The 27,897-nt window shown below is 44.7% G+C and overlaps 1 protein-coding gene across 2 annotated transcripts in view; it reads left to right on the top strand.

Annotated features, from left to right (window-relative positions):
* Window positions 1-27,897, top strand: part of LOC119463673 (venom metalloproteinase antarease-like TtrivMP_A) — a 206,060-nt gene that overhangs the window by 164,467 nt on the left and 13,696 nt on the right. The window contains exons 8-12 of one of the 2 annotated variants that reach the window (XM_049655578.1): window positions 4,520-4,680; window positions 8,906-8,955; window positions 13,816-13,924; window positions 18,319-18,462; window positions 20,339-20,474. In XM_049655578.1, the coding sequence (XP_049511535.1) occupies window positions 4,520-4,680; window positions 8,906-8,955; window positions 13,816-13,924; window positions 18,319-18,462; window positions 20,339-20,474 (600 nt within the window). The remainder of the gene's footprint in view (window positions 1-4,519; window positions 4,681-8,905; window positions 8,956-13,815; window positions 13,925-18,318; window positions 18,463-20,338; window positions 20,475-27,897) is intronic. The other variant, XM_049655577.1, reaches the window with a different exon arrangement.

Raw genomic sequence — 27,897 nt, 5'->3', positions numbered from 1 at the left:
GCTCTCGTCATTCCCAGCCAAGTTTTTTTTTCCACTGAGTGTGCCTGATAGCCAAAGATGCTCTTGACACTTTGAATTTACTCTTTCCCACTTGGCCTCCTGATGTATGAGCATTCCAACTCCCCCTCCCTTTTCCTTGCAGTTTGGTTCGGTTGCACCCTTCTCAAACATAATTCTTAATCATTGGTGGCTCTTCTAAGTCTCTAAGGAGCGTTTCTGTAAACGCGTACACACCTTTTTGTTCTCTATTTAACTGCCCCTCAATCTCTAACCACTTTTCTTTTCTTCTACCGCCCTGCATGTTTATATACCCTATTGCACAGCGAGCTGTTTTCTTTCTCCTTTTTCTCTTGCTACCGGTGCTGTTAGTCAGAGGTTTCCCTGAGGGACCTTCTTCATTACTACTCTCCCTGGCCTCCTTAGCGCCCATTGGCCCCCCAAAAAAGCAATTGCACGACCAGCGAGTCCCCAGCCCACTTCACGTAAAAGCCTGTGATCGAAGTGGATTCCGTCTCTTTGAAAGTCACCATACCTTCTCACTTCCCTGTTGACTTCCACAACCTCGAAACCTTTCTCTCGGCTCACTTGCCAAATCGCCTCATTAGTGGCCACAAATGCTCTTTGTACGTTAATGTCACGTACAGGTACCTCCGGCACAGTGCATACCACAGTATGCACCCGTGGAGACACCTCGCGTAAGTCGTCTACACCCTTTGCCAAACGCCGGGCTATTCCCGCCCCTTTCATGCTCAGCAGGTCATATAGGCCGCCCGCTACTATTACAAGGCTGCGTGTCGGCGCATTTTCCACAAGCTTTTCTCTAGATCGCTCCATGAGATCGACCAATGTCCTCCCTAGAAACGTCCCTACCGCCACACTTTTGTCGCCTTTCACCCGCTGCACAATTGCCGCTGAGCACCTCGACAGATTTGAGTCACCGGTGATTATGACCTTTTCAATATGCCCCCCTGAAGAGGTTTCACCCTGCTTTCCTTTGTCCTCCTTTTCGTGTGATTCGGATTCGACACAGGGCATTGACCTCTGCGTTCCTGCTTTCCCTTCGCTGCAGCGTCACTGTAGGTGACCCTCCTTCCAGCATGTTCCACGCATTCTATGCGCTTTGTGGGCACTTCAGGTCCTGTCTCGCTGGGAGCCGGTGTTTCGTCGTCACTACCATTTTCGTTTGTAATGGCGGCCCTGTTCAATTTTTCCTCGGCTGCTTGCTATCTTTCTTCCATTGCCTTCCGTGCATCACGTTCCACATTGAGTTCATTTCGCAGCTCTGTGATCCGATTCACAAGCTCAATCTGGACATTCTCAAGCCGCCTTTAGCCTAGCATCGACATCACAGTGTCTGCCGATTGGCTCAGTTGCCAGGCTATTCTCATCAGTCCCCTCGTCTACCTTGAGAGACCCCCCCACACCGTGCTCGCTTCCCCGCCCTTTTCGTCATATGTTGCACTTGGCGTTCTCAAATGCTATCACCGAACCTTCCGAAGCAGGTACCTACAAAACGCCGATACGCACAAAACCTAAAACATTAAAATTCCCGAATTTATTTATCCGCAATTAATCACAAAGTATCCGCACAAAATGTCGACTAAACTTAATTCATGACACACGTTCGCACGTGTTCGGACACGTGGCCACGCTTTGACTGTCCTACAAAAACAATATTCTCGATACAAATACATACACGCTAAAAACACTAATGGCTAATATCCCTGACACTACCAACCTACTATTTTACGACTAAAAGACTTAACGTACCACGCGGTCGCACGTGTTGAAACACGTGGCAGAAACGACGTTCTGACTGTCCTAAAAAACGAAATACACCCGATACACCCACGAAGAAGGAAAAAAAAATTCTGATAGCCCTGCCGCTTCCAACCTATTTAAAGGCTAAAAAAACCCAGCAAGTTTAACAACACAAGCAAGCTCAAAGCATGCATAAAAAAAACTTAAGTTTTCGTCGCCGCCACCGAGCCGCGGAGAAACACGTCCGTCCACCACGACTGTCCACTGACACGTGGATGCGCGTGGGCGAGCGCCACCTGGTGGTACTTTAAGGAACCCCGCGGCGCACACGGTGCTTGCATTCCGCTGTAATTGGTTGAAGTGTCTGTCGACGGAGGCGAAGAAATCACGGGATCCTAGAAATCTACAGCTTCGCTGTAAAAGTGAAGTCGGCTGCCATTGGTTGGTAAGTAAACGTCCACCGCAGTGCAAAAAGTCGTACAGCAAGACCTCCGGTTTGGCCATGTAATGCGCCTAATGCTGAGATACGGCATCGCCCAGAAGTTGAGGAGCTGAAGGCATAGGGCATAGACAATGTGGCCTCGTTTCAAATTTCATAGTGCAGCTTAGCAGCCGTCCCTTCATATGTCCACTGCTAGTGAAGTATGTGGTGAAGCACACACGCCAAAATCAATCAGAACGAGCTGACGCCTAAAACGTTGTAAGATGTGGCAGGCGAGCATGAGGCTTCCACGGCAAACATCCCAGCACAAAAAGCAACTACGTTTTTCATGAAAGCTAATGAAGCACGTGAAACAAGCCGCAAAGAGCACTGCCGTAGAGTAGATGCTGTCTGGAAGAATGTGGAGACCGCAATTACCAAGCTGTCATGTGCGAAAGTGGAAGACTTTAACAGCGCCGCAACGCAGCTTCGTGCAAGCTATGCAAGCCATGAGCGCTTGGTAGTCCTCTTTTGCTATAAAGGTTTACTCATTATATAATTTCTTTTAATAGGCGAAATAAACACGGTGCATGAACTTTTCAAAAGTTGTGCACAGGTGAGTACGTGGCCATCGTACCCAAATTTTATGAAACAAGGTGCACGAACGAAAACATAAAATGTATTAGAGACCACTCTGAAGCATGTTGTGACACGAAGCTACAAATGAGAATCTTTCAATTGGAAAGAAAGTCCTACCAGTTGTTATTTGGGTTAACTGGTTTAGTTACATACGAGAGAATTTATGTTGTATGCTTTACTAATGCGTCGTGCATGCGGCCAGCGTGGTGCACGCCCAGCCGCTCATCTAGAAAGAATGCCAACTTCAGCGTACATTTCTCATTTTATTCAAATGGAGCGCTGAGTGGAAACAATGAACTTACCTTCATATAGATGACAATGCTTGTGGGGCAGCAGTGGCAACAGATCGAGAAAAGGTAATGATAAACTTCATTCACCCCTGCAGTTTGGCGCCAGAAGTAAGCGAACAGAATGTAGCATGCCCTGAGCGAGCCTCAAACACAAGCCGAAATTTTGTCCATTTAGCCGCAGTTCTTCAGGCCTAACTGTCAATCACCACACCGGCTGCTCCAAAGAGCCTTTCTTGCATGAGGCCTGACAGTACAAGCACGCACAGAATATCAGCTTCTTGTGAACTATCCAGCATATTCCCATTAAGAGCGAGAGGAAAGAGCATTTATTTGCACATGTGACTGTGCCTATAGTGCTTCGAAATGCCTGCCGGTAATTGACCGAGCGCCCGCCGCCGTCTCGTCCCTGAACAGAGGACTCTCCCGTTGTAATGTGCAATTAACAGCTGTACACTACATTCTTTTATTGTTATAAATGCGCAAGCATTTCTACGCTTACCCAACGAGAAACCTGTCTATCCGTCATTTAAAACGAATGCAATGGTTCGCACCCCCGTAGGGTTGAGGCTATAAGCGCTCAACAACGTGAAGTGAACAGTGCATACATTCACTGAAATCACCCATACAACACACATGACAGCATACGTTTCAATAAAGAACAAGCTCAAAACAAGCATCTGAACCATCCCTAAAGCACTGCATATCCCCCTAAACCATTAAAAGGGCGGTTTTGTAACAGCTTTGCTGGACATCCACTTGCGCAGGTTGATAACGACCGATAAGGGTTGATAAGGGTTTGATCGAATTCGATAAGGGTGGTAACAGCCAATTAGGGTTTATAAGGATCAGATGTATTCCGATAAGGTTGATGATGACCGGTAATGCTTTATCGGTGTTTATGCTGGTCTGATCAAGAGAGAGAGAGAGAGAGAAACGTGGTGGGAAAGGCAGGGAGGTTAACCGGAAAAGATTCTGGTTTGCTACCCTGCACTGGGGGAAGGGGAAGGGGAAATGAAAGGCGGAAAGAATAGGGAAGAGAAAAAGCAGTCACAAAAAAATTAAGGTATTAAAAAAAGAAAAAGAAAAGGAGGAGGTTCGAAACGTCTGTGAGAACTAAAAATTTGATAAGATTGATAATGACACCTCGATGCGTGGAGATGAGCAAGTGGCACCATGCCATGCAAGTGGCACCATACGCCATTTTCATGCTGTGCAACGTGCAACGTTGCGCGTTGGTTATGCATAGCCTAAAATACAACATTTCTTTTGAGGGTTGATTATACCATCCAACCTGTGGAGAAATATAATATACTGAATGCGCTAAATGTAGTTTGTTACCTCAAAATGACAACTGTGCCGGAACCTGCCTCCATTACAACTAACCTGGACGAAATTTTTGTTATTCAAGGACAAATTTCTCTTTGGAGACGAGGTTTGCGATACATATACCGATATATTTGACAACAGAACTGTCTGCGGCTTTGATGCGGAAGAGACACTAAACAAGACCACGGATTATGTGAATATTTGTACTACTGAATATTGCGACATTGTTTATCACTTGACAAGGTATGTTCATCTTCTAAGAGCATCTTCGTGTCTGTACATTTCAGAGCTGCATTTTTTTCGTCAGGAATTTACCTGTGCGATTTTATTAGGTTTTATAGGCAAACATGTCTTCTAAATTGTTGCCTTAGTCCTCCACGCTAGACGGAATTTAAAAGACCTAAAATATCTATATTGGAATCAATGTGCTTGAGCTTGCTACACTTCTATTTTGTAGAGCGAAGCTGTGATAAAGAAGCCTTTATAAGAGAAACACGTTTGGTTCGAAATTTGTGAGCTTACCTCCAGTTTAGTCAATATACACGATGTTTAGGCAGCCTTGCAATTATTTCAATCAGGCAGCCTAACTTTATACATTCTTGAACTTGCAGACAGCCGCCTCGCCCCCCTCGCCCCATAGCGTTCTACACTGGGCTAGTTTTTACAGCGGGAGGTTGGATAATGCTATATTGTTGAAAGAAGCAATGATGTCAAGGACTTGGGGTCCATGTGATTCTTCGCTATACGTCTTCCAGCAAAATGGGAACTCACCGCAATGATATTTTACAAGTGGCCAGAGGCACAGATTGAGGCAATATTTTAACACATCTCTCCCTGGCTCTTAACGTTACGCCTAACATTTTTCGTTCCATCGCTCCTTGCACGGCCCTTAACTTATTCTCGAGCTTCATTGTTAGCATCCAAGTTTCTACCCGATGTGTGAGCACCAATAAAATGCAATAATTCCACACTTTTCTTTTTAACGACAGCGGTTATCTCCGAGGTATGATTTGATAATGCCTGCTGTATGCACTCGAACCCATTTTTACTTTTCTATAAATTTTCTTCGCATAATTAAGGTCTCCTGTGAGTAATTGACCTGTCTAACCGTACTCCTGTACAGAATCTAGAAGCTTACTAGCGATCATGAATTGTTGTTCTCTTGCCAGGCAATTGAACGTTGCCTTTATCTATTTTCACATCAATCTTCAACCCTACGTTTACGCTTTCCCCGTTAAGGTTCTCAAACACTTGTTGCAATTTATCGTCGTTGTTGCTCAGCAGGACATTGCTATCTACAAACCGAAGGTTGCGGAGATCCTCACTCCTCAGCCTCGCCAGTCTAATAACTTGAATACTTCTAAGCATTCAGTGAATGGCATTGGAGAGACTGTGCCTCCTTGCCTGACCTCTTTCTTGATAGGTAATTTTCTACTTTTATTATGGGAACAAGGTAGCTGTGGAGTTTTTGTAGATATTTCCCACAATATTCTTTTATTCTCGTATGCCTCCTGTACTCCTTGATTTCGCAATGCCTCCATGACTGCTCTTATCTAGCTGAATCAAATATCTTCTCATAATCTATGAATGAAATATACAGAGGTTGATTGTACTCCATAGATTTCTCAATTACCTGGCTGATGACACGGATGTGGTCCATTGTAGAATACCCTTTCTTGAAGCCAGCCTGATCTCTTGGTTAATTGAACTCAGGTGTTGCCCTGATTCTATTGAAAATTACTTTTGTGAACATTTCACACAATGCTCGAAGCAGCTAATGGGCCTATTATTCTTCAGTTATTCAACGTCCCCCTCCTTATGGATTAGCACAATGTTGGCATTCTTGCAACTCTATGGTACACTTGATATCGTGAGGCATTGTGTATAAAGGTCCGCAAGCTTTTCAAGCTTAACACCTACTCCACACTTGAATAAATTGATTGTTTGCCATCTTATCCTAGCGCTTTTCCCCGGGACACATCTTTCAAGCTCCTGGGGCGCTGTAACGTAAAAAGATTCCAAACTATTTTGAATCCAAACTTCTGACGTCAAATTACGTAACCACCGACGCAAGCATCGGGCGGTGACCCGCAGCGTTATCTGAACAACTCAATCAAACACTCTCCTCGTTCATAGAAGGTCACCTTTGTTCGCTTTCAAAACCAATAACATTGTCTACACTCAGCGGTTTTTCTTATCTAATTGGCTGACAAGAGGCGAGGAGCACGCTCTAGTGGAGAGCGTATCGATGGGGCCGAGCCAGCACAGTGAAAATAGATAACCGCACGAAGAGGGTGGTGCCAACTTCTCCAATTGGTCCGCTTGGCCTTACTTAGCTTGCGGTGGTCGAAAATCGCGGCGGCGTCCAACGGAAGGATAAAAATGCCGCTAAAACGGATCCTCAGCAAGGAAGAGTTGGCAGAGCGATGTCGTATGCATTCCGAAAGGGCTCGATAGCGTTTTACTGCCACACAAGAAGGTTTATCATGCGCAAATAAATACATGCCCACCGGCAGGTGCGAGTAGCGAGGGCCTGAGCGATCGGCGGGCTGCCATCTTCTATTCCTTTCGGAACGGGGTAGTCTGTGGCTATTCAGAAAAATTGTCAGTTTTGTTCAGCATATTAATGCATTTTTTTGCGTACACCTCACTTTGACGTGGTGAGCTTTTCGCGGTTTTGTGACGTCGCGTGACAGACACGCAAAGTGGACGTAGCCAAAAAACATTTATCAATAGCAGAAGGCTAGTGGTGAAAAGGCGTCGAATCAGGAATGATTATTTTTCTTTTGTGCGGTTTAATTATGCATAATAAGTGTGTACACATTATATCAAATGGGGAGCTATCGCGGTTTTCGTGACGTCGCGCGACAGACATGCGAAGTTAGGAGTAGCCCGAAAATGTTTTGACCAATCCTGGAGGCTGATTGCAGAAATTGGAATCCATACAGTTTGGAATCATTTTACGTTATAGCGCCCCTGCTAACTTTATCACTAGGTATGGAAGGAGCCTTTGTATCCAGTTCATAATTACTTCCAATGAAGGTTACGTGGCTAGCCTGCGTACTGTAGAGGTCAGTATAGAATTTCCAACCACTGTCGGAGAACTTATAAAAAAAGCTAATTGTAAGAGTTACGAAAAATTCAAACAAAAGTAATCTACGATGAATACCCAAGTTTGGGAACAGCATCATATAGAAGTAAAACATTTAACGCACACCAAATGCACACTATTCTTGCACACTTTGTAGACTTAGTTAGCAATCTGTTTTATCATAGGTGTGTAATCGGTGGTAAGTTTCATAAGTTATAATGACTCTTCTGAAGAGTAGAATGAGCACACTGGATCATATCTAGTGACCGTATTTGGTGTTAAAAAGGCTTATTCACGAGGGAAACATACCACCTAGAAAATACTAGTGGACCGATAATGCAAATTTGGGACGGTTCCGATAGTAAACTGCTTGACTGGCCTCACGTGATTGGTCAGAATGGTGCTTTTGTACTTGAAAGTGCGATTCTGGCCAATTATGAGAGGTCAAGCGAGCTTGTATCAAGCACTAGTATCTGCCACGGGGCATGTTTCCCTTGTGACCTAAGTTGGTTTACGTTTGGATAGCTAGATAGCCGGAATACATACTGTTGTCACAAAATCAAACCTAATAATGGCATTAATAATATTTCAAACAAATGCTTGAATAACATCTACCACTGCTACTTGGGACTCATATGCCGTAGAGGCTCCCGCTGCGAACCACACCTTCATAGTAGCTCTACAGTTTCACAGTATTCAAGATTTTCGGCACTAGCTCTATGCAGTTGTGGCTCTGCGCCACGTGATGCGGTGAGGATGGCAACCATTTGCGGCGAAAAATGTTCACAGAAACCCGTACGCAGGAACAATATTCCAAAAGTATAACGACAATAGGGCCGAGAGCAGTGTTTTATGTTGGAAATTTGTGTTTAGCTAGGGTTTCGGTTCTTTCAATAGGTGCCCACAGTTTAAAATGGTTAGATGTATTAAGTAGTGAATATTACGACAAATAAAAGAATCACCTTTTCTACTGAAAACCAGATGACTGATCCTAACGCAAGACTTGAATCCTGTATTCTATGCAGTTCAGAATAGTTGCCATACATGCAAATGTTTAGGCTGCTAATTTGATCTACTTTACCACAGGGTAATAAATTCTGCCCAAGATTACCGAGATAACTGAAACTGAACACCTAAGAATGCGACTGTCATGCCTTTAAAAGACGTGTACGAGTGAATTTATTTCGCATGCCCATGAACTGTTTCGCTGTGATTGCTTGGCTCTTCGTTGGAAACTGCGCATCTCGAAAAACGTTTCTTCGCAGCTTCAGTGCTTAAGTAGAAATTATCCGTAGCTTTTTCTCACACTTTGAGCAATAGAGTTATAGAGATTGTATTCGATATTACTCTATATCGGAAACACGATGTCTTTTGCAGAGAAGAGCTGACGTATTATATTAACGGCACTTTTACAATTGAGATCGACGGTGAGCATCAAAAACCTATCTATTCTATTTGTAATACTTCCTATTTTTAAAAGTAGTTAGAACTCATAGTTCACCCTGCTCCCAAAAGAAACATCCGCATTACGTACATCACACAAATAGATGGGCAAGAAAAGGCCTATACTACGGTGACTACACTGTAGTAACGTTCTCTCTAGCTCTTGACGATGTCTTGTTAAGAGGCTTCCTTAGCGTTCTCACTCAACTTTACTTCCTCCGATTTCTCAAAACTGTTGAACTGCCTGATAAAGCTTGTAATAAGCAGATCGGTAACGCGACGTGAGAGAAAGCTATATAAGATAATTGCAAACCTAAACCACTTGGGAGGAAACACTACATTTGCTTAGTAAATCTTTAAGGACTGCGGCCGTCATTTTCTCCGGCGGAAAGGATGTTGCTAAGAATGAAAAAAATACATGAAGATCTCTAGATTTTCTATGGAATAAAGAAAAGAGAAACACGAATTACAAGAAACTTCACAAGGTTTACTGCTTTGCTTTCGAAAAACATGTGGATGTGAGGCAAGTATTCCTTAGCTTGGGGTGTAGACAGAATACGCCGCAAAATATTCTTATATGCAGCCACCAATTTGTTAGGAGGCATGGATATGCCTGCGGGGGTAATATTTTTCTTTTTTTTTTGATCGTCAAACTACATATTTTCTATTTCAAAGAGATAAGTCAAATTCATTCGCGCACAATACAGAAGTGCTCGCGCAAGCGACATATGTACAAACTCACGAAAAGATAATAGACATCTCATCCTATGACACCCGCTGTAGCTGACATTTTTAAGCCAAGCTTTATAGGATCACTTGTGTCGGGGTCGGTGTGCGCGTATGTGGTATCACCGCATTGGCTCGAGAGTCGTCTTCTTCCGCAGCTGGTTCGTTGGCGCCCCTAGGGTGGCGCTCGTACTCGTGCTCAGCACGCGCTCGTGCCACTGCCCCCGCGTTCGTCGTCGTCGTCTTCTATACCACAGCTCGCCCCATTGCCGCTAATCATTCCAACGTACAATTTCACTTCTGTTGTCGTAATGGTAAGGCCGCGTTTACAGGGGTATGAGCCGTTGCTTAAGGGGGTATGAGCCATTCATTGTCTTACGTGACGGACAGATTTTATTTTGAAGCAATTTAATTACGAAGAATTGCACGCGGCAATGACGGGCGAATACTCGAGACATCGAACGCAAGCGACACTGGCGGACTTGGTCTACCGTTGTCGACGTGCCCACAGACGTGCCGACCCGACCGTGAGGACTTCTGTAGCCGAGGCTCGAATGTTGCACGAAACGTAAGAAAAAGTAGAAGGAAAGGGAAGGACAAGTAGCACGAAAGGGGTGGAAAAGTATAGTAGATCAGGCACACAGTAAAAGCTTCGCGTACCCCAATTTTTTTCACAGGAGAAAGGCTGGTGATTTAAATTTTTGCATGTGGTGTAAACGACTAATGAGGTAACTTCTTCGCTTCAAGTAGGAAAATTTATTATGATAACCTACGCACTATTTGAATAGCGACCCTTTGGATTCATAAACGTTTCGCTTCACAACCCACAAGCCCCAATTCCAGTTTGTTCACTTGTATCATTGAGTAATTATACCATAACAATATCTGATAGCATTCAATTTCTAGGGGTAACCTTAGTCAAACATGTAAAATACAACTATCATGCTAACGCGCCTTTCAAAATAATATCGTTCGGTATTTGCGCTATCATCAAAACACGCAAGTATTTCCTACATCATATTCTTCGCTGGTTGTATTATTGTTACATTTATAATGAACGAGAAGAACGGGAACCGAGAGGCCCGATTTATAATTCATATCGTAAGAAGCCAACAAACAATGACACCAAGGACAACATAGGGGAAATTACGTGTACTTACGAATTGAATTAAAGAAATGATAAATTAATGAAAATGAAAATGGATGAAAAGCAACTGACCGCTAGTGGCGAACGATAACACGCCTTCGCATTACGTGTTCGATGCGTGGTGAGTGGTGGCGCTGGCTAACACTGCCACGGTTAGTTCTAGATGTAAAACATGAATACCCCAGAAAGTGGATGGGAAAACGACGCCGCGGTAGCTCAATGGTAAAAGCATCGCAGGCGTAATCGTTCCTGCCTGCGGCCAGTTGTTTTTATTGCGATAGCAATTATATGGACACTTCAACGAGATTTCTGCCGTCGGCGTCGCCGTCGTCGTCGCCGTCGCCGTCAGGTTCCGTATAGATTCCAAGGGCGATAAAATCGTCGCCGCGCGCCGTACGAGTAAAAGCGCGCGGGGGACGCGCGCTATCACGGAGAGCCAACGCACGGCGGAAAGCAAACGCGATTTTCGCCCAAAAGGCCGTGGGGCTATGGGGGGAGGGAGGTGGGGCGACGCTGTGCTACGGCACCAAATGCTTATCTTGCAACCCAGCGCAAGGAGAACTGGCAACGCAATCTCCCACGCGAAAGCAAAAAAAAAAAAAAAAAAAGAAAAGCGGGGAGGCAGCGCGGGAGAGACGGGGGGAGCAGCTTCTACTCTGCCAACAAATACGCTTGCACTGGCTGTGGTGGCCGTCTCCCGCACCGTCTCTTTATCTCCACCACGGCCGGGCTCGACTGACTCGCTTCTTAAGAAGCGAGCGAGCGAGCGCGCCAGTCGTGCCCGGCCGTGTCTCCACACGGCTCTGACCTTTATGCGCTGTCCATTCGCCTCTCAGTTTCCGTTGAAGCGATAGACCGCACGATTCTTCGCCCGCTGCAGCGGCCGCGCCAGCGTTTTGACAGTAGTTGTCTGCGGTCATTCAGTGTGATCTATTCATGTTTGCTTGTGCGCGATGACACCACGCTTGTCAATTGAGTTAGAAAGCGAATGTGTCCAAGTTTATGCGGCCGATAAAACTACTCTACTATCCCTACTCCGAATAGCTCTCTACCAATTTGCTATCGCAATTGATGCTTCGCCTGTCGGGCGAAACTGCGACATTTTTTTCATTCGTTTTCATTTTCATTTATTTATAATTTCGTTAATTCAATTAGTAAGTACAAGTAATTTTTCCTACGTGTTGATTGGTGTCATTGTTGGCTTCTTATGATATGTGATATTTATAGTCATTCATCATGCTGTTTACCCTCGTGGGGCAAGAGTTACAGTATACATCGAAATCATCTTGAATGCCTCCGAAATCATGCATTAAAGCTTATGACCTTCAACTTCTGTGCTCAATTTATCCCATTTACCAAGAGCTTAGTCTAGTACTTCTTACCTAGTAATTTAAGAATACGCTGTCAATCACCGTGTTTTGTCTAATTCATCGCGACATAAGTATTGACAGTATGCCCGTTAATCGTCTTTTTATTAAAATAACACAACATTATCTTAAAACAATAACCTTTTCTAAGGAAAGGTCAAGTTTAATTATGGTACGTTAACAGTCAGTGCTCGTGGCATGGCACTTGGGAATTCTTGGATGCATTCGGCCAAACATTAAGCCATTCATTTCGAAACAGTCCTTAAAAAACAATTGAAAAATATTTATTAGAAGGCTCAATTTTCTATAAATTTAATTTATCTGTGTCATTTTACATCTCTTGTTTTGGTTTGTTTATGCATGTTTTCCTTGTTACTGTTAATTTTGATGACTTTTGTATCTCTTTAATTACTACTTTTTCATAGTCTGTTTTTCCACTCGACTGCCTAATTTTATTTCGCGTTTTACATATGCTTCTTGTATCTCATGTTTATACATGTTTTTCATGTTATTATAAATTTAAAAACATCATTACTCTTGTATATCGGTAATCACTACTTTCTAGCGGTCCCTTTTTTCAATTATTACTGCTGATCATTTATTACATGTCTTTATATGTATTTCATAAATCTTATGCGCTTCATAAATTTCATATCTTTTTTTGCGACACATTGTTGTGATTTTTTCTTATTTCTATCGGTATAACCTGCTACCTATCATAATAAGTCTGTACCCCCTAATAAGAGGAGGTCCTACTGACAGTATTTACTCTGGGACCTCCTAACTAGATAAATATTCATCTCTTTACTCGTACATGAAACATTGATAATAAAGATTACACCTATAATGTGCACCGAAAGATTAATATTCAAATTCACCCGACTACTAGTGATGCGGCTAAAGAGGTATTCAATTTCGCAAATTGTAGACTAATTAAAATAATAATTATTATTATTTGATTTGAAAACATATGCATGCATCGGAAAGGGGACGATATACACTGTATCCCGAGAAATATGTGTCCAAGGTGGACTTACTATCAGTAAATAATACTTTTGATGTGACAGGCTGGCTGGCATTGTATCGATGCTCGTAAGCTGAAAAAAAGGTCAATATTTTTCACTGTTGAGAGCTATGATGTTCCACAAGTAAGAGTCAGCGCAAGTTGGATTAAGACAAAGCCGTGACTGATTTATGTAGTGAACTGGACAAAGTACTAGAGATGGACCCCTTAGTATCACATTTTGTGCGCTAAACTTCAGGCACAGCCTTACGTAAATTTAAAAATGTAAAGCAAACTACTTATGTAAATGTGGTAGAGAACAGTGCAAAATTTTATGGATCGTTAATATCTGGGTACTTTATTTCAATATATATTTCTCAGCATTATTTATGAATATTTATCGATATGAGGACATATAACTCTAATAAAATGCATATGTATTCTTAAAATGTTCGAATGCAGAAGCAGCATTTGCAGGTGCTCGTACTTCATCTGGTTTCAACTGTATTAAAACCTATTTCGTCGCATTTCTTAGAACGCGAGCCATTGCAGCAAATCGTCCGCCAATTCCTAGAAATATCTAAAGCAAGCACACTTTCAGGTATGGCTGGCACCGCCGGAGTTTGCACGGATGACAAATTTGCTATTGGAGAAGACAAACCGCATACATATAGTGGACTTATGACGATGGCACATGAAATTGGACATCTGTAAGCACATTCCAGAAATCAAAAGCTTTCACAAAAATTTTCCTATCCCGAAACTTTATGAGTACACATATATACAGGGTGTTTCACCAAATACTTTCAAAATTCTTAAAGGCTGCCTGTGGCAGGTAGCACAATTCTAGTTCATGAGCTGATTTACTCAAAGAGGCGGACAATACTTGCACAAGAAATTGAAATACATAATCGAATAATTAACAAATATTCAGTAAATAGGTTTTTAACTAATTACCTGATGGCCCATATTGCAATTTACAAATTGTAGCCGTGGAATTCGCAAGACGAATGCACTTGGAATGAATTCTCGGGATGACACCAGTTTTGAGATATTAATTCCCGAACTTTGCGGAGAAATGCATTGGCGTTCAAGTTAGTTTCCTAACAAAACGTCGCTGTATGCATTGAAGCCCCAAAACTGGAACGCCGATGCATTTCCCTGCAAAGTTCGGGAATTAATATCTCGAAATTGGTGTCATCCTGAGAATAAATTCCAAGTGTATCCTCCTTGAGAACTCCACGGCCACAATGTGTAAATTGCAATATGGGCCATCAGATATATAGTTAAAATCTAATTAGTGAAATTTTGGTAATTGGTCGATTATTCATTTCAATTTTTGCATTCAAGTAATGTCCGCCTCTTTGAGTACATCAGCTCATTAACTAGAATGGGGCTATCTGCCCAGGCAACCTTAAATTTTGAAAGTGTTCGCTGAAACACCCTGTATGAGTGCGATAAAAGTTATGTGTAATTTCGTACACTTATTAAAGGAGGGATCAATATCATTACGCCCAGCTTATTATGCGCACATGTCAGCGAATGCTTCTAGCGCATGAATACATCAAAGACATAAGCAGTGCATACTGCTAGTGCGAACTCAGAGTAATAAATGTGCAGTTACAATCCACCATTTGATGAGGCTAAGGAATGTGCGATGAGGGCGGAACCTAAGTGTGCAATTCAAGATCAAGGAAATAAATAGGAGAAGTGCTGGTTACATTAAAGCAAACGAGTGCACCTGATATAGTACTACTGTTTAAAAACAGGTAGGTCTAAATTTATTCAGGTAGCTAACCCGGTCGAGTACATAAGGGTGGGGGGCGAAGTATTACACACATGTTTGACAGTCGGTGCAACTAGGATGAATCTCGGTGGCTTCCTCGCAGTGCAAGCATAAAAGGTGGTGATCTGGCATCCCCTATACATCAGTCTTCCCCGACGAGTCATGTCGACAGTAATAGGGCCGTCTTCTTGTTTTCGTTTGAGGCTTTAGAGTAAAGGCATCCCTATCATTCTAGATGGACGGAGCCCCACAGGAGGCGTCCGACTGCAAACCGCTGCGGCGTAGTTCATCACCTGTAATGCTTGTGATGCCAGTACAGGTAGTGATGCCGTTAATAGTGTCAACAGTGTTCCTATGGTGACGGTGACGATAAATTTATTTGGTCCTCAGAAACTGTGGCCCGGGGGAGCTGCCTTTTTTATGAATGCCATGTAGCGGACGACATGGCGCTTCAATTTCTCGTAGACTGCCCACGCTAGTGCTACTGCTGTTTAAGTAGCTCGAATTGGAAGCGTGTTTAAAGCTATAGCTTTGGAGGTCAGTGTTACTTGTTTGGCTGGGCACAAGTTCGCCCAATAAAGAGCTACTTACGCAATTCACAGTTGCCGCCACTGTATTCTTCACCGTCGCTACAACGTGACAGTATTTTGCAGCTAGCATCAGCTTACTGGTGACTAGCACTTGTTCAAGTTACGCGAAAGTCAGAGATGTGCTTATTATGATCTAAAACCAGCAAGACGTTTAAGGTGCATAGTGTAATAAAAAATGTCACAGTTTTGCCCTAAGGTCGAAGCAATGAATGCGATAGCAACACAGCAATGTCATACGAAGTAAGGTGAGCGGCTTTGGTAGCAATATGAATTGTAGTAAACATGAGCTGATTAAGTAAGCAGGTGTTCTGCGGCGTAAGTAGACCGACATGAAGAGAGACTCGATGACCACGAGAAGGTGCGTGTGAAACGGTGGTGTTGATGAAAAGCGCTTCCCGTGGGCAGCGCGTGCGAAGGGACACACCTGCAGCGCTGCACTGCCGATCCGGGCAGCATTGCAAGTGTAGCCTGCGTTGGAAAATGTGGCCCAACTATTACTAACTGAATGAACAAGCGTGGTGTGAGCGCGCACAAACAAACATGAATAGATCACACTGAATGACTACAGACAACGACTGTCAGAACGCTGGCAGCAAGCGCACACGCCGGAGCGGGCGAAGGTACGTGCGGTCTATCGCTTCAACGGAAACTGAGTGGCGAATGCACGGCGCATAAAGGTCAGAGCCGTGTGGAGATAAGAGACGGTGCGGGCGAGCGACGAGCGCGGTTGTTGGCAGAGTAGAAGTGCGCCCCCCCCCCCCCCCCCCGCTCCCTCCGGCGCTGGCTTCCCGCTTCCTTGCTTGCGCGTGGGAGATTGAGTGCGTTCGCTCTCCGTGACAGCGCGCGTCCCCGCACGCTTCCGCTCGGGCATACGGCGCGCCGCGAAGATTTTATCTATAGGGAACCTCACGGCGACGACGACGGCGACGCCGATGGCAGAAATCCGGTTGAAGTGTCCATATAATTGTTGTCGCAATAAAAACAAAACCGACATTTCCAGGCACTGACACAGTGTTCATCGGTCTGCCACGAAAGCCAGATGGTAAAAAAGTACGGCGGACTGTAGACCACATCTACCGCATTGAGGTGTCATAAGACTACAAGTTCAGGGTGCACTTTTTCGATTCGCCAGCTACTTTCAGAACTCTTCTATGTTAGCGTCTACACAGAGCGCCTCTTCATCGACGGCATGCAGGTTTTGTGCACTTCGACTTGTGGTCTTCGGTACCGTCATGAACATACAAAACTCCAATAGATGTCACGCATAAATAAGCTGTTTGTTGAAATATACTGTCCAGTCGAACGCCTGAACACCGAAATGAGGTGTATAATAAATAATTTCTCATGTCCTGGCCCAATTTCTATCTGCCATGCGTGTTGTGAACAGCTAACTCCTCAACAATTATTTTCCCTTAAAGCAAAGGAATATAGGAGTTCTCATGGGCTGAATAATGGGTTTGTAACATATGTAACAAACTTGGAGGTTAACGAAGAAGCTCGAGAACAAGTTAAGGGTCGCAAAAAGAGCGTTGGAACGAAAAATCTTAGGCCTAGCGTTGAGAGAATGGAAGAGCGCGGTGTGGATCAGAGAGCACATGGCAATTGCAGATATTCTAAATAATTATAAGAGAAAAAATGGAGCTGTACAGGCAATTTAATCCGCAGAATGGATAACCGGTGGACCATTAAAGTTACAGAATGGATACCAAGAGAAGGGAAGCCCAGTCGAGGAGAACAGAAAACAAGGTGGAGTGATGAAGCTAAGAAATTTGCAGGCGCAAGTTGGAATCAGCTAGCGCAAGACAGGGTTAATTCGAGATCGCAGGGAGAGGCTTTCGTCCTACAGTGGGCATAAATATAGGCTGATAATGATGATGAACAAGCGTAAATAGTGGCACCACCACTTACATTCATTGCCACCACAGAGCGGCAGTGCGCATATAAAGCACCAGTCAACACAACTAAGAATATGCAGGATGATACACACCCTGCAGTAGCTTTGGTTGCCTCCTTCTCCCCCTCCCCGCCGTCCCTCCCACTACTTAGAGCCGACGTTATGCTCTGCTCGGAAGTGATGAGTTACAAAACCGCAGAGGCTGTCAAGGAGGGATGCAGGCGAAGGGTGGTGAAGGTCGCAGTGACGAAGAGCTTGCAGACTAATTAAGTTTTTTTAATTGGCAGGCAATACCGATATTTGATGCTGTGCAGCAGTAAGTTGCTTAACTTCTTGCATAATAAAATTTGCTGTAAACAGTTAACTGTTTGAACCGAATCGTAACTATCGGCAGTGTCGATAGCATCAAGTGTGATCTGCTGTTCTCGAACTGAAAGAGCGCGCTTTCATCTGGTCTCATTTATACATGCGCCACTGAAATTCCAAGATGTGTTCGTGTGGCCCGGGCAATTTCGAGAAGCCTCAAAGATGTGTCAGTGCACTGGCAAACTTGTACGATGCGTCTTTCGTTCTTTAACAGACAACGCCGTTCAAGGTACTCGCATTATGTGGAGCTGGGAGCATGTCGTCTCCTCACAACAAAATGGTCATAAAAGTTGAACAGCGAAAGGGGTCAATGAGGAATGCGAAAAGAACTCCCTCAGAAACATTTGAATATTAGAAATAAGACCTGTATCTTTATGCGAAAGCTGGTTCATCACAGTACTGCTTTTTTTTCGAAGTCCGTGCAATGATATTTTTCTTTCACACAATACTTTTTTGTTTACTTTCCAGGTTGGGCTCTGACCATGACAGTTGTCCAGGTGCAGAGGATTGTCCTGCTATTTACGGACATCTAATGTCAAGCATAGATACAGATATGCAAAATAAATCAAAGCTGTCTGAGTGCAGTCAAGTGCAAATAAGGGATTTAGTCAAGTAAGATTCTATATTTCTTGCCATCAAACTTGACTGTCTCCTATATCCGCATTGAAGTGTGCGTGTTCGTATAGCGAAAAAAGAAAGCATTTATAATTGTGGTGTCAGTATAAGTGCATTTAAATATGTGAAATCTTGTCTCAGGTAAAGCACTCTTGCCGCAATTGCAATGTTTTCAGTCTTTTTTGTCAAAGTAAATACCACCTAAATTTTCCGTAACTTGCAAATATAGTCAGTCTACTTGCCAAGGCAATAGATTTAACTTAGCACAAGAGAACTGTCTGTTTGCAGACAACAGCTACCTTTGTTGTGTGCTCGCGCGCACTCATAATAGGCATGACTGCACTTGCCTGGTGTCAAAATTTCAAAAGGACGGCAAGTTGGGCTCGTTGGTAATCCACACTGAAACTACTCACAGCGCCAAACGACACGAACTACACAGAAAAGATACATTGTCCATGTATCTTTTCTGTGCCGTTCTTGTCGTTACGCGCGGTTAATAGTTTTAGTGGGAAAATTTCGCTATAGAAAAAAACGATTGACCTTGAACTCGGCCGTGCAAGGCTGGAAACAGCGAAGCTGGGCGATCGTAGCACGGCATTTTCCGTAAGTGCGCGAGAACTTTCACCTTAATACTCATGATGATGATAATGACTTTTCCCGCGTCTCGGACTTAGGCCGTGACAGCGCGTTGCTTAGCGCAGCGTGCAACACCGAAACCGCGTTGCACCATGTTGCAATGCCGACAACGCGTTCCAACAGACCCGCTCCGTGAATGCGTCTCTCTCTCTCTCTCGCTCTCGTTTTCTTTATCTCTCTCCCTAGCATAGTGCGAAAAACCTCTTCTTCACCTCGCAAAGCATTAGTACGAGTGCGTGCCAACGCGCCAGCTGTGGACGAAGACGACGACACTCGAACGCAATCATATGGTTCGCATAAATGGATGTTCTGAAAGCGTGGCTATGCAAATTATGTTTGGTAAATGAAAGTTCCGGCAATCGAGAAAAAAAAAATACTTGATACCATGGGTGCGCAGGTTCGAATGCCGCCTCGGCAAGAAAATTTACTTTCTTTTATTTCTTTCTTCATTGCTGATGATGATAGTTTATTCTTACGAGCCATAACTTACAGCTGGCTTAAACAGCTTTGCTGTTAATAATGCTACTGTCGCAGTAAATGGGTTCAGAGCCGAAGCATTCGCTGCGGTCTTCATTCTTTCTTTTTCTAATCATTCCTTTTTTAATGCGAAACGTTCTTTGCCAGAATTCCACGCACATCGCGAGACATTGGTAGGCATTTCCTGGACCGCCACACGTCGCACTTCCGTAAACCATAGAAATGGATGACCGGCAGTGCAAACGAACCCACTGACCTAGCTACTAGATGAAAAAACCCAATACAGCTTTATGTTGCTCAATACGTGCTACACAAAAGTGTTTTTCAGAGCGCGAAAGAAGCCCGCAAATAAGCAAAATTGCCGTGCGACTGGCTGCTCGAGGAGGCAATTCGCGTGTATTCGCGGGCTTCTTTCACGTTCGGAAAAACACTTTTATATAGCACGTATTGAGGAACTGAAAGCCCTCTCGAAGTTTTTCATGTTGCTCTACAATTTTCTCATTGACACTTAGACGTTTAGGACAGTACTTCTCAAGTTCGATAATTATTTGCAATTACCCAATTGAATGTCATTAGCGAAACAAATTACTGCCGGCGACTCCACTGCACTGGCAACAATATGTGCTAGGTTTTCTTCAAATAACAGAATTGCTCTGTTTTTAAATCTTGGTGCATTATAGTTGGTATATCGGAATAAATAGTATAGTGTCAAATGTAGCACGCATAATTAAGGGAGTGGTTTTCCTGTGCTCTTGTGCAGGCGACTACAGCCATCATGTGTAAACGTGAGTACACAAGCGAACTATACAAGCGATGTATATCCAGGAGAAAATATAACTTACGAAGGATTTTGTCAATTGATGCATCCAGGAATACAGGGCATACAGGCCTCCATAGTAAGTGCAATGTTAAACAGACATCAATGTTGCCTAGTGGCACGTGTGTGAGCAAGCTGTCTCTAAAAATGTTAGGTAGTCATGTAAAGAGCCTTGCTTTCACGTTTAATTCACCCCGCAGGGGCGTCTGCGTCAGCAGGCGTTTGGTGAGTTTCGCCACCACGTACCCGAGCACATGAGGGTTGGAACCTCACGCGTGAAGCTGTGCGTGGCTTAGCCGTGTCTGGGGAAAGGTGGATCCTGGAGGTTGAGCTGATGCCGGGTGTTCGGTCCTTTAAGGCCCCTCGGCGGAGGCAACTCACCGCTTCGGCCTCTGCTTCACATAGACGGCACCCCTGGGCTGACCCACCCAGGGGAAATCTGCAGTTGCCTTTTCCTCTCCTCCTCTTAAATCTTCGTCTTTCTCTCACTTTCAATCTATCCTGTCTTCTTTTCACTTCCCTTTTATTTCGGTTTTCCCAGGCGGCTAGGGTTAACCTTGTGTGGGTAGCCAACCTTGGATACTCCATATTTGGTTATACTAGTGGCGTACAGCTGGCGTTTGCAGGATCTGGCTTTTCCAGTTTCTGCAACGTCCCCTCGTTGGGCTCCATGGTGGGTGGCTTGCGTCGCTGCCTAAAAATGCACCAATACTTATGGCTGAACCATTCCCTCCCCCTCCATGATCGCCGTCCGAAAAGAGGGCGCACCGAAGATGTTTTCCAATTTTTTGGACGCCAAACGCATAACTTCCCCCGCTTTCATGTTATTCATTCTGAAAAGTCGGATAAATCAGTACGAACAATTTCACCTTTCCTTGTATCAAAGTCTTTGACGGATATTTTTGTACCAAGCTATAACGCATCCAGGATGGCAAGCTGGGATCTCCTCTTGGAGCTCCGTGATCTGAAACAGTATGAGAAACTTCCCAACCTAGTGCCATTTGGAGATGCTCAAGTAAGAGTAACCCCGCACCGTACCATGAATACCACTCGTGGCGTTGTATCAGATGATGACCTGTTGCAGCTGAGTGAGGCTGAACTCCTAGAGGGTTTCAGTGAGCAGAATGTAATCAATGTTAAACGAATTAAGATGAGGCGCGACTGCAAGGAAATCCACACCAAGCACCTGATACTTACTTTTAACTCAAGTGTTCTGCCCGAATCCATCGAGGCCGGATACATCAAGCTACGGGTCAGACCCTATGTACCAAATCCTCTTCGTTGCTTTAAGTGCCAGCGTTTCGGCCACACTTCCCAGTACTGCCGAGGCCGACAGACATGTGCTAAATGTAGTTCCGGTGACCATGCCTCTGAAACGTGCGCAAACGCTCCACACTGTGTCAATTGTGATGGCGAGCATGCCGCATACTCGCGGTCATGCCCGTCTTGGAAGAAAGAAAAAGAAAAAGCCATGATCAAAGTAAAGGAAAACATAACTTTCAAGGAGGCACGCAGGCGGGTATTGTACCTGCCAAAAATCAGCTTTGCCGAAGTGGCGCGTCAGGGGGCAGCACCACATCGGCCCCCGGCGGCTGTCTGCCACACGCGCAGTGGGCCGGCGGCGACACCATCCGCCCCCTCGGCGGGTGCAGCCAGCGCTGCTCCGCCATCTCAGAAGGGGCCATCGACCTCCGGGCTGGTGTCCTGCAAGGTCTCGTCCCTCGAGACGAGGACTTCACGCCAAACTAACCGCTCGCAAAAGCGCGTGTCGAGCGCCTCGCAAGATGCGATGGACATAACCACCACCCAGACGGCGCCACCAGAGTCTCTCGACGGCTCCAGAAAAGAAAGATCTCGTGTCACCGCGCCTGCAAAGGGCCCCGTGAGCTAATATTCATCTCTTAAACACACAGCACAAACACATTTATCATTATGGAGACACAAATACTACAATGGAATGTCAGAGGACTTCTTCACAACCTCGACGACATTACAGAACCCCTACACAAACACAATACAAAGTTGCTGTGTGTTCAAGAGACACATCTGAAACCCACAAACACAAACTTTCTCCGTCAATACACTATCTTCCGGAAAGACCGTGATCAGGCTAATGCCTCCGGCGGTGTAGCTATAGTAGCAGATAAGTCTGTAGCCTGTCAACATGTCGCCCTTCAGACACCCCTTGAGGCAGTGTCAGTTCGGGCAATTCTTTTTAATAAATTAGTAACTATATGTTCCATATACATACCCCCAAACTATCATCTCGGAAAAACCGATTTCTATAACCTCATTGATCAGCTTCCGGACCCCTACATAATCGTAGGTGATTTTAATGCCCACAACACGATTTGGGGAGACTCGCGATGTGACGCAAGAGGTCGACTCATTGAAAACTTCATTTTAAACTACGGTGCGTGCCTGTTCAATAAAAAGGAACCAACCTATTATAATCTTCATCATAATTCTTATTCATCAGTAGATCTGTCGATTGGCCCTGCTTCTATTTTCCCTTACTTGGAATGGAATGTAACCAAAAATCCTTATGGAAGTGACCACTTTCCAGTAATGTTAAATCTAATACAGAAACACGATTGCCCACCACATGCTCCTAGGTGGAAACTAGCCTCCGCCCAATGGAATCATTTTAAGCAATCGACTTACTTGTCACAACGTTTAATTACCGATCTTACTATGGACGACGCAGTAGCGTATTTTACCGCTTTTATCATCGACGCAGCAAACAAGTTCTTTCCACAATCAAGCGGTAGCTCATCCAAAAGACGAGTGCCGTGGTGGAATGAGGGCCAGGAGGCGCGGAAAAAACAAAATAAAGCGTGGGGCATACTCCGTCGATCCCCAACTGCAGAAAACTTGATGAAATTTAAAAACATAAAATCACAGGGAAGGCGAACGCGACGACAAGCTAAAAGGGCAAGCTGGGGGAACTTCCTGTCCAGCATCAATTCATACACACAGGAGGCAAACGTATGGAACGGACTAAGGAGGCTTAGGGGACAACAAGTTCATCCGTTGCCCGTGGTGGATAAAGAAGGAAACACGTTGGAAGACCAGGCCAACACACCTGGTCAACACTTCGAGCATGTGTCTAGCTCCACTCACTACTCAGCGAGCTTCCTGAAGTACAAAGCAATAGAAGAATGTAAGCCACTGAACCGAAAATGCCGCCCAAATAACCCTTATAACCGTCCTTTTGGCATTGCTGAACTTAAAGCCGCCTTGTCAGCATGCCAGAGCTTTGCTCCGGGCCTGGATCAAATCATATACGATATGATTAAGCACTTGCACCTCGACACGCAAACCACACTACTCACACTTTTTAATACTATCTGGGCCGCTGGGTATCTGCCAGCTAAATGGAAAGAAGCTATTGTCATCCCAGTTTTAAAGCACGGCAATGATTCATCATTGGTGACCAGCTACCGGCCTATAGCACGTACGAGCTGCCTTTGCAAACTTTTTGAGAAAATGATCAATCGCCGTCTTGTACATTTCTTAGAGCCAAACAAAATTCTTGACCCATTTCAATGTGGCTTTAGGGAAGGCCGATCTACAACCGATCACCTCGTTCGCATCGAAGCAAACATCCGTGATGCTTTTGTACACAAGCAGTATTTCTTGTCTATATTTCTTGATATGGCAAAGGCGTACGATACGACATGGCGGTACGGTATCTTATGAGACCTGTCGCACATGGGCATTCGAGGTAATATGCTTAGCACTATAGAAAGCTACCTGTCTAACCGTACTTTCGAGTCAGAATTGGCAACGTATTGCCCCGCCCATTCACTCAAGAAACTGGTGTACCTCAAGGAGGGGTGCTCAGTTGCACGCTGTTCATTGTTAAGATGACCTCTCTCCGTGCATCACTACCTCCAGCAATCATCTATTCTGTCTATGTAGACGATGTGCAATTAGGCTTTAAATCTTGTAACCTCGCAGTTTGTGAACGAGATACAGCAAGGCCTAAACAAAGTGTCTAAATGGGCAGACGAAAACGGATTTAACCTTAACCCTAAGAAAAGTTGTGTCGTTTTGACAAGAAAGCGAGGACTAGTCCCAGATCCTAGTATCGAAGCGTCTGGGCAACGAATACCTGTGAACAAGGAGCACAAGTTTTTAGGTATTGTACTTGATGCAAAATTGACCTTCATTCCACACATCAAATACCTGAAGTCAAAATGCCTAAAAACAATGAACCTAATGAAAATTCTCTCGCATACAACATGGGGAAGTGATAGGAAGTGCCTAATTAACCTCTATAAGAGCCTTGTTCGATCACGTTTGGATTATGGTGCCATGGTATACCACTCAGCCGCGCCTAGCGCGCTAAAAATACTGGATCCCGTCCACCATCTGGGTATCCGATCAGCTACGGGCGCCTTCAGAACAAGCCCTATTGAGAGTCTATACGTAGAATCCAATGAGTGGTCCCTTCACCTACAAATAACATACAGCAGTTTCACATATTTCCTCAAAGTACACTCTAACCCTCGACATCCTTGCTACAAACATCTTAACGATGTGGTATGTGCTCAACTATTCCATAATCGACCCTCAGTGAGAGAGCCTTTCGCAATGCGGGTCAGAAAACTTTCCGATGAAATGAACGTCCCAATCCTCGAACATTGCCTAATGGCTCCAGTAGAGCTGTTACCGCCGTGCCCATGGCAAATCGTTGAATGCGACACATCATTTTTAGATGTAACAAAACACGCCCCAGAGGTGCACATACATATGCACTTTCGAGAGCTTCAGTCGAAGTACACCTGTCCAGAGTTTTACACAGATGCTTCGAAATCACAAGCCGGCGTCTCTTACGCAGCTGTTGGCCCATCGTTTTCTGAATTTGAGGTTTTACATCCTGAGACCTGTATCTTCACGGCAGAGGCCTATGCGTTACTGTCGGCTACTAAACACATCAGGAAAGAAAAGCTCCCACAGGCCATTATATTCACAGATTCCTAAAGTGTCGTGAAATCTTTGAAATCGCTACGAAAACAGAAAAATCATGTTATAAACGACCTCTATTCGCTGCTCTGCAATATGTATGCCTCTAATCAACAGGTTTTAATATGTTGGGTGCACACGTGTATAGAGGGTAACGAGCTCGCCGACAAAATGGCAGCTTTCGTAGCAACAAAACCTAGCAATTTGTCCATACCCGTTCCTGCCACAGGCCTAAAGCCATTTCTATGAAAAAAACTTAGAAACTATTGGCAACACTGATGGGATGAACAAACACTGAATAAACTCCATGTAATTAAGCGTCTTTTAGGCAACTGGCCATCATTAACAAACTCACGACACACTGAAATTCTCTTTTGCCGTCTTAGAATAGGACATACATATGGTACACATTCATACTTTTTAACTGGTGTTGAACCTCCCCTCTGTGGCAGATGTGGGGAAAGGCTGACCGTACTCCACGTCTTAAGCCCGACCCTCACAGAACGAATTTCCGGCGTCCAAGCGGCGAACTTCGTCCGACGGCGGCCGCTCTTCGGTCGGCGTCAAAAATCGCGACGCGTGACACCGATTTGGAGGGGATAGATATTTTCGCCCGCCGCCGGAAGCGTCCAGCGCGCGGCGACAAGCCCGATCCAATCAGGAGGCAGCACTTCCGGCCGTTGCATTATGGGATTGAGCTTATGTAAAACATGGCGGCGGTCCCGGTCGCCCGCTTCGAACTGAATTTGGCGTTGTTTTTGTAGAATTCACTTCGTTCGTAGCAACTGACTGCGCAAACGGCTTTTGCTTAGTCTCATGCCGCTTCGACGAGAGAGTGTTATGGCTAATCTTCAGGAATTTTCGAGATCGCTTCTCGTTTCGAACGCGCCTAAGCCTAGCGAGAGAAATTTTCATTGAGATGCGAGCGCCACCTGTCGGTAAAGTTGGGAGATAGGCTCGACGACGGCATATGGCCTCTGAGATGGGAAGCTTTCGGGGGCTATGGTAGATAGCTTGTACTGCTTGTCTGTTTCGCTGCAGATCGGCGGACATGGGAATTAAAAATACAACGCACTCCTGGCTTCCATTGCGCTGCCTCTGGCACTTTCCTGACGCACACAAACATAGAATTACTTGGTTGCCCTATGTATGCGAAATTCAAAGCGTAATGGAACCGCGTATGTTGTAGAAGAAATAACTCAAGAAAAATTATAAAACACTAAGTTATGACGTTATTAAGTATCGCAACATGCTAAATCTTACTGTGGGTTACATTTAAAGAACAGTAATATCCTGCTTCACGGCTGGCCACATTGATAGCGGCTCGGCGGCGTTCGCCGCTGGATCGTCGCATGAGGGGCGGCGAGGCGAAAACACGGCGGCGCGTCTCGCCACACTTTTTGACGCGCGAGCATCGTCGGGGAAGTTCGCTCCATGAGGGTCGGGCTTTACTGGAGTGTCGGGAAGCCGAAACAGAGAGAAGGAAACATTTCCATGTAGCATACCACTATCATATCCCTCTTCATCCTATGATGTTGATTGGTGAAGAACCTCTTTTTAACGCCAAATCAGTCCTCCGTTTCTTGAACGATGTTGTACTACACGTTATTAGCCCAATAAGTTCGTAGCGCATCCTCTCTCCAGAGGATGCTGCTGTGATAGTTTATTTTTATAGCACATGCCTTCAGGGCCTTGTGTTTCAAGGGCTTTGTTTAGGCACTTGTGCTACTGGCCAATTCTTGCATCTGTTATACTTTGCAAATCGTATCATTCTCCCTTAATGCATTCTTCATTTTCATAGCACACCTCATTAGCCATTGCCATGATCTTAATACATGTATGTTTTACGGCCTTTACAGCGACTATTTTAGGCCCCTTTACAGCCACCCCTCATATACTTCTCAGAATTCATCGCCCCACTGCAAATTAACAAACACTGGCATGGTGCTCTTTGGCCATACTTGGCCCTTGCGCCATTAAACACCATACATCATCATCATCATCACGTTTAATTCAAAATGGCATGCGTAGGCTACGCCTTACTGAATACAGTGTTCAATTTCATGTTTTACTATTTATTAACGGCAAGCTAAAACCAAACAAAATTCTATATGCCTTAAAAGGACCCTGAACCACTTTTTATCGCAGTGGATGAGAAAGACATTTAAGGTGAAAATAGGCTATCTCAAAAATACTTTGCCGCAAATAGTACTTCAATGCGTTCAGCAGAAGCGGAGTTATTGGCAAACACAGCCTCAGCTGTGCCCCCCCCCCCCCTTTTTTTTCTTCAATGACTTGCACTGCGAGGGCTACGGCGGGGCCACAACGCGGTGCCTTCAAAACGTCACAGTGGCACGCAGTTCAAATTTCCGATTTGGTGCTTTCGCCGCGCTAAACGTAAGCCACACGCGGCTGTCCTCAGAGAGCAGCAGTGCGCTTAGCCAGTGGACTCGTGACGGCACCCCACGGCGGCCGCTCTGTAACCGACTGCAGCGACGAATAGGAGCGGCGTATTGGAATGTGCTTTATTG

Source organism: Dermacentor silvarum, chromosome 9 (assembly GCF_013339745.2).
Source record: "Dermacentor silvarum isolate Dsil-2018 chromosome 9, BIME_Dsil_1.4, whole genome shotgun sequence".
In the NCBI taxonomy this organism is placed as follows: domain Eukaryota; kingdom Metazoa; phylum Arthropoda; class Arachnida; order Ixodida; family Ixodidae; genus Dermacentor; species Dermacentor silvarum.
Note: the sequence above shows the minus strand (reverse complement) of the source record. Positions and strands in the feature narration are given on the sequence as shown.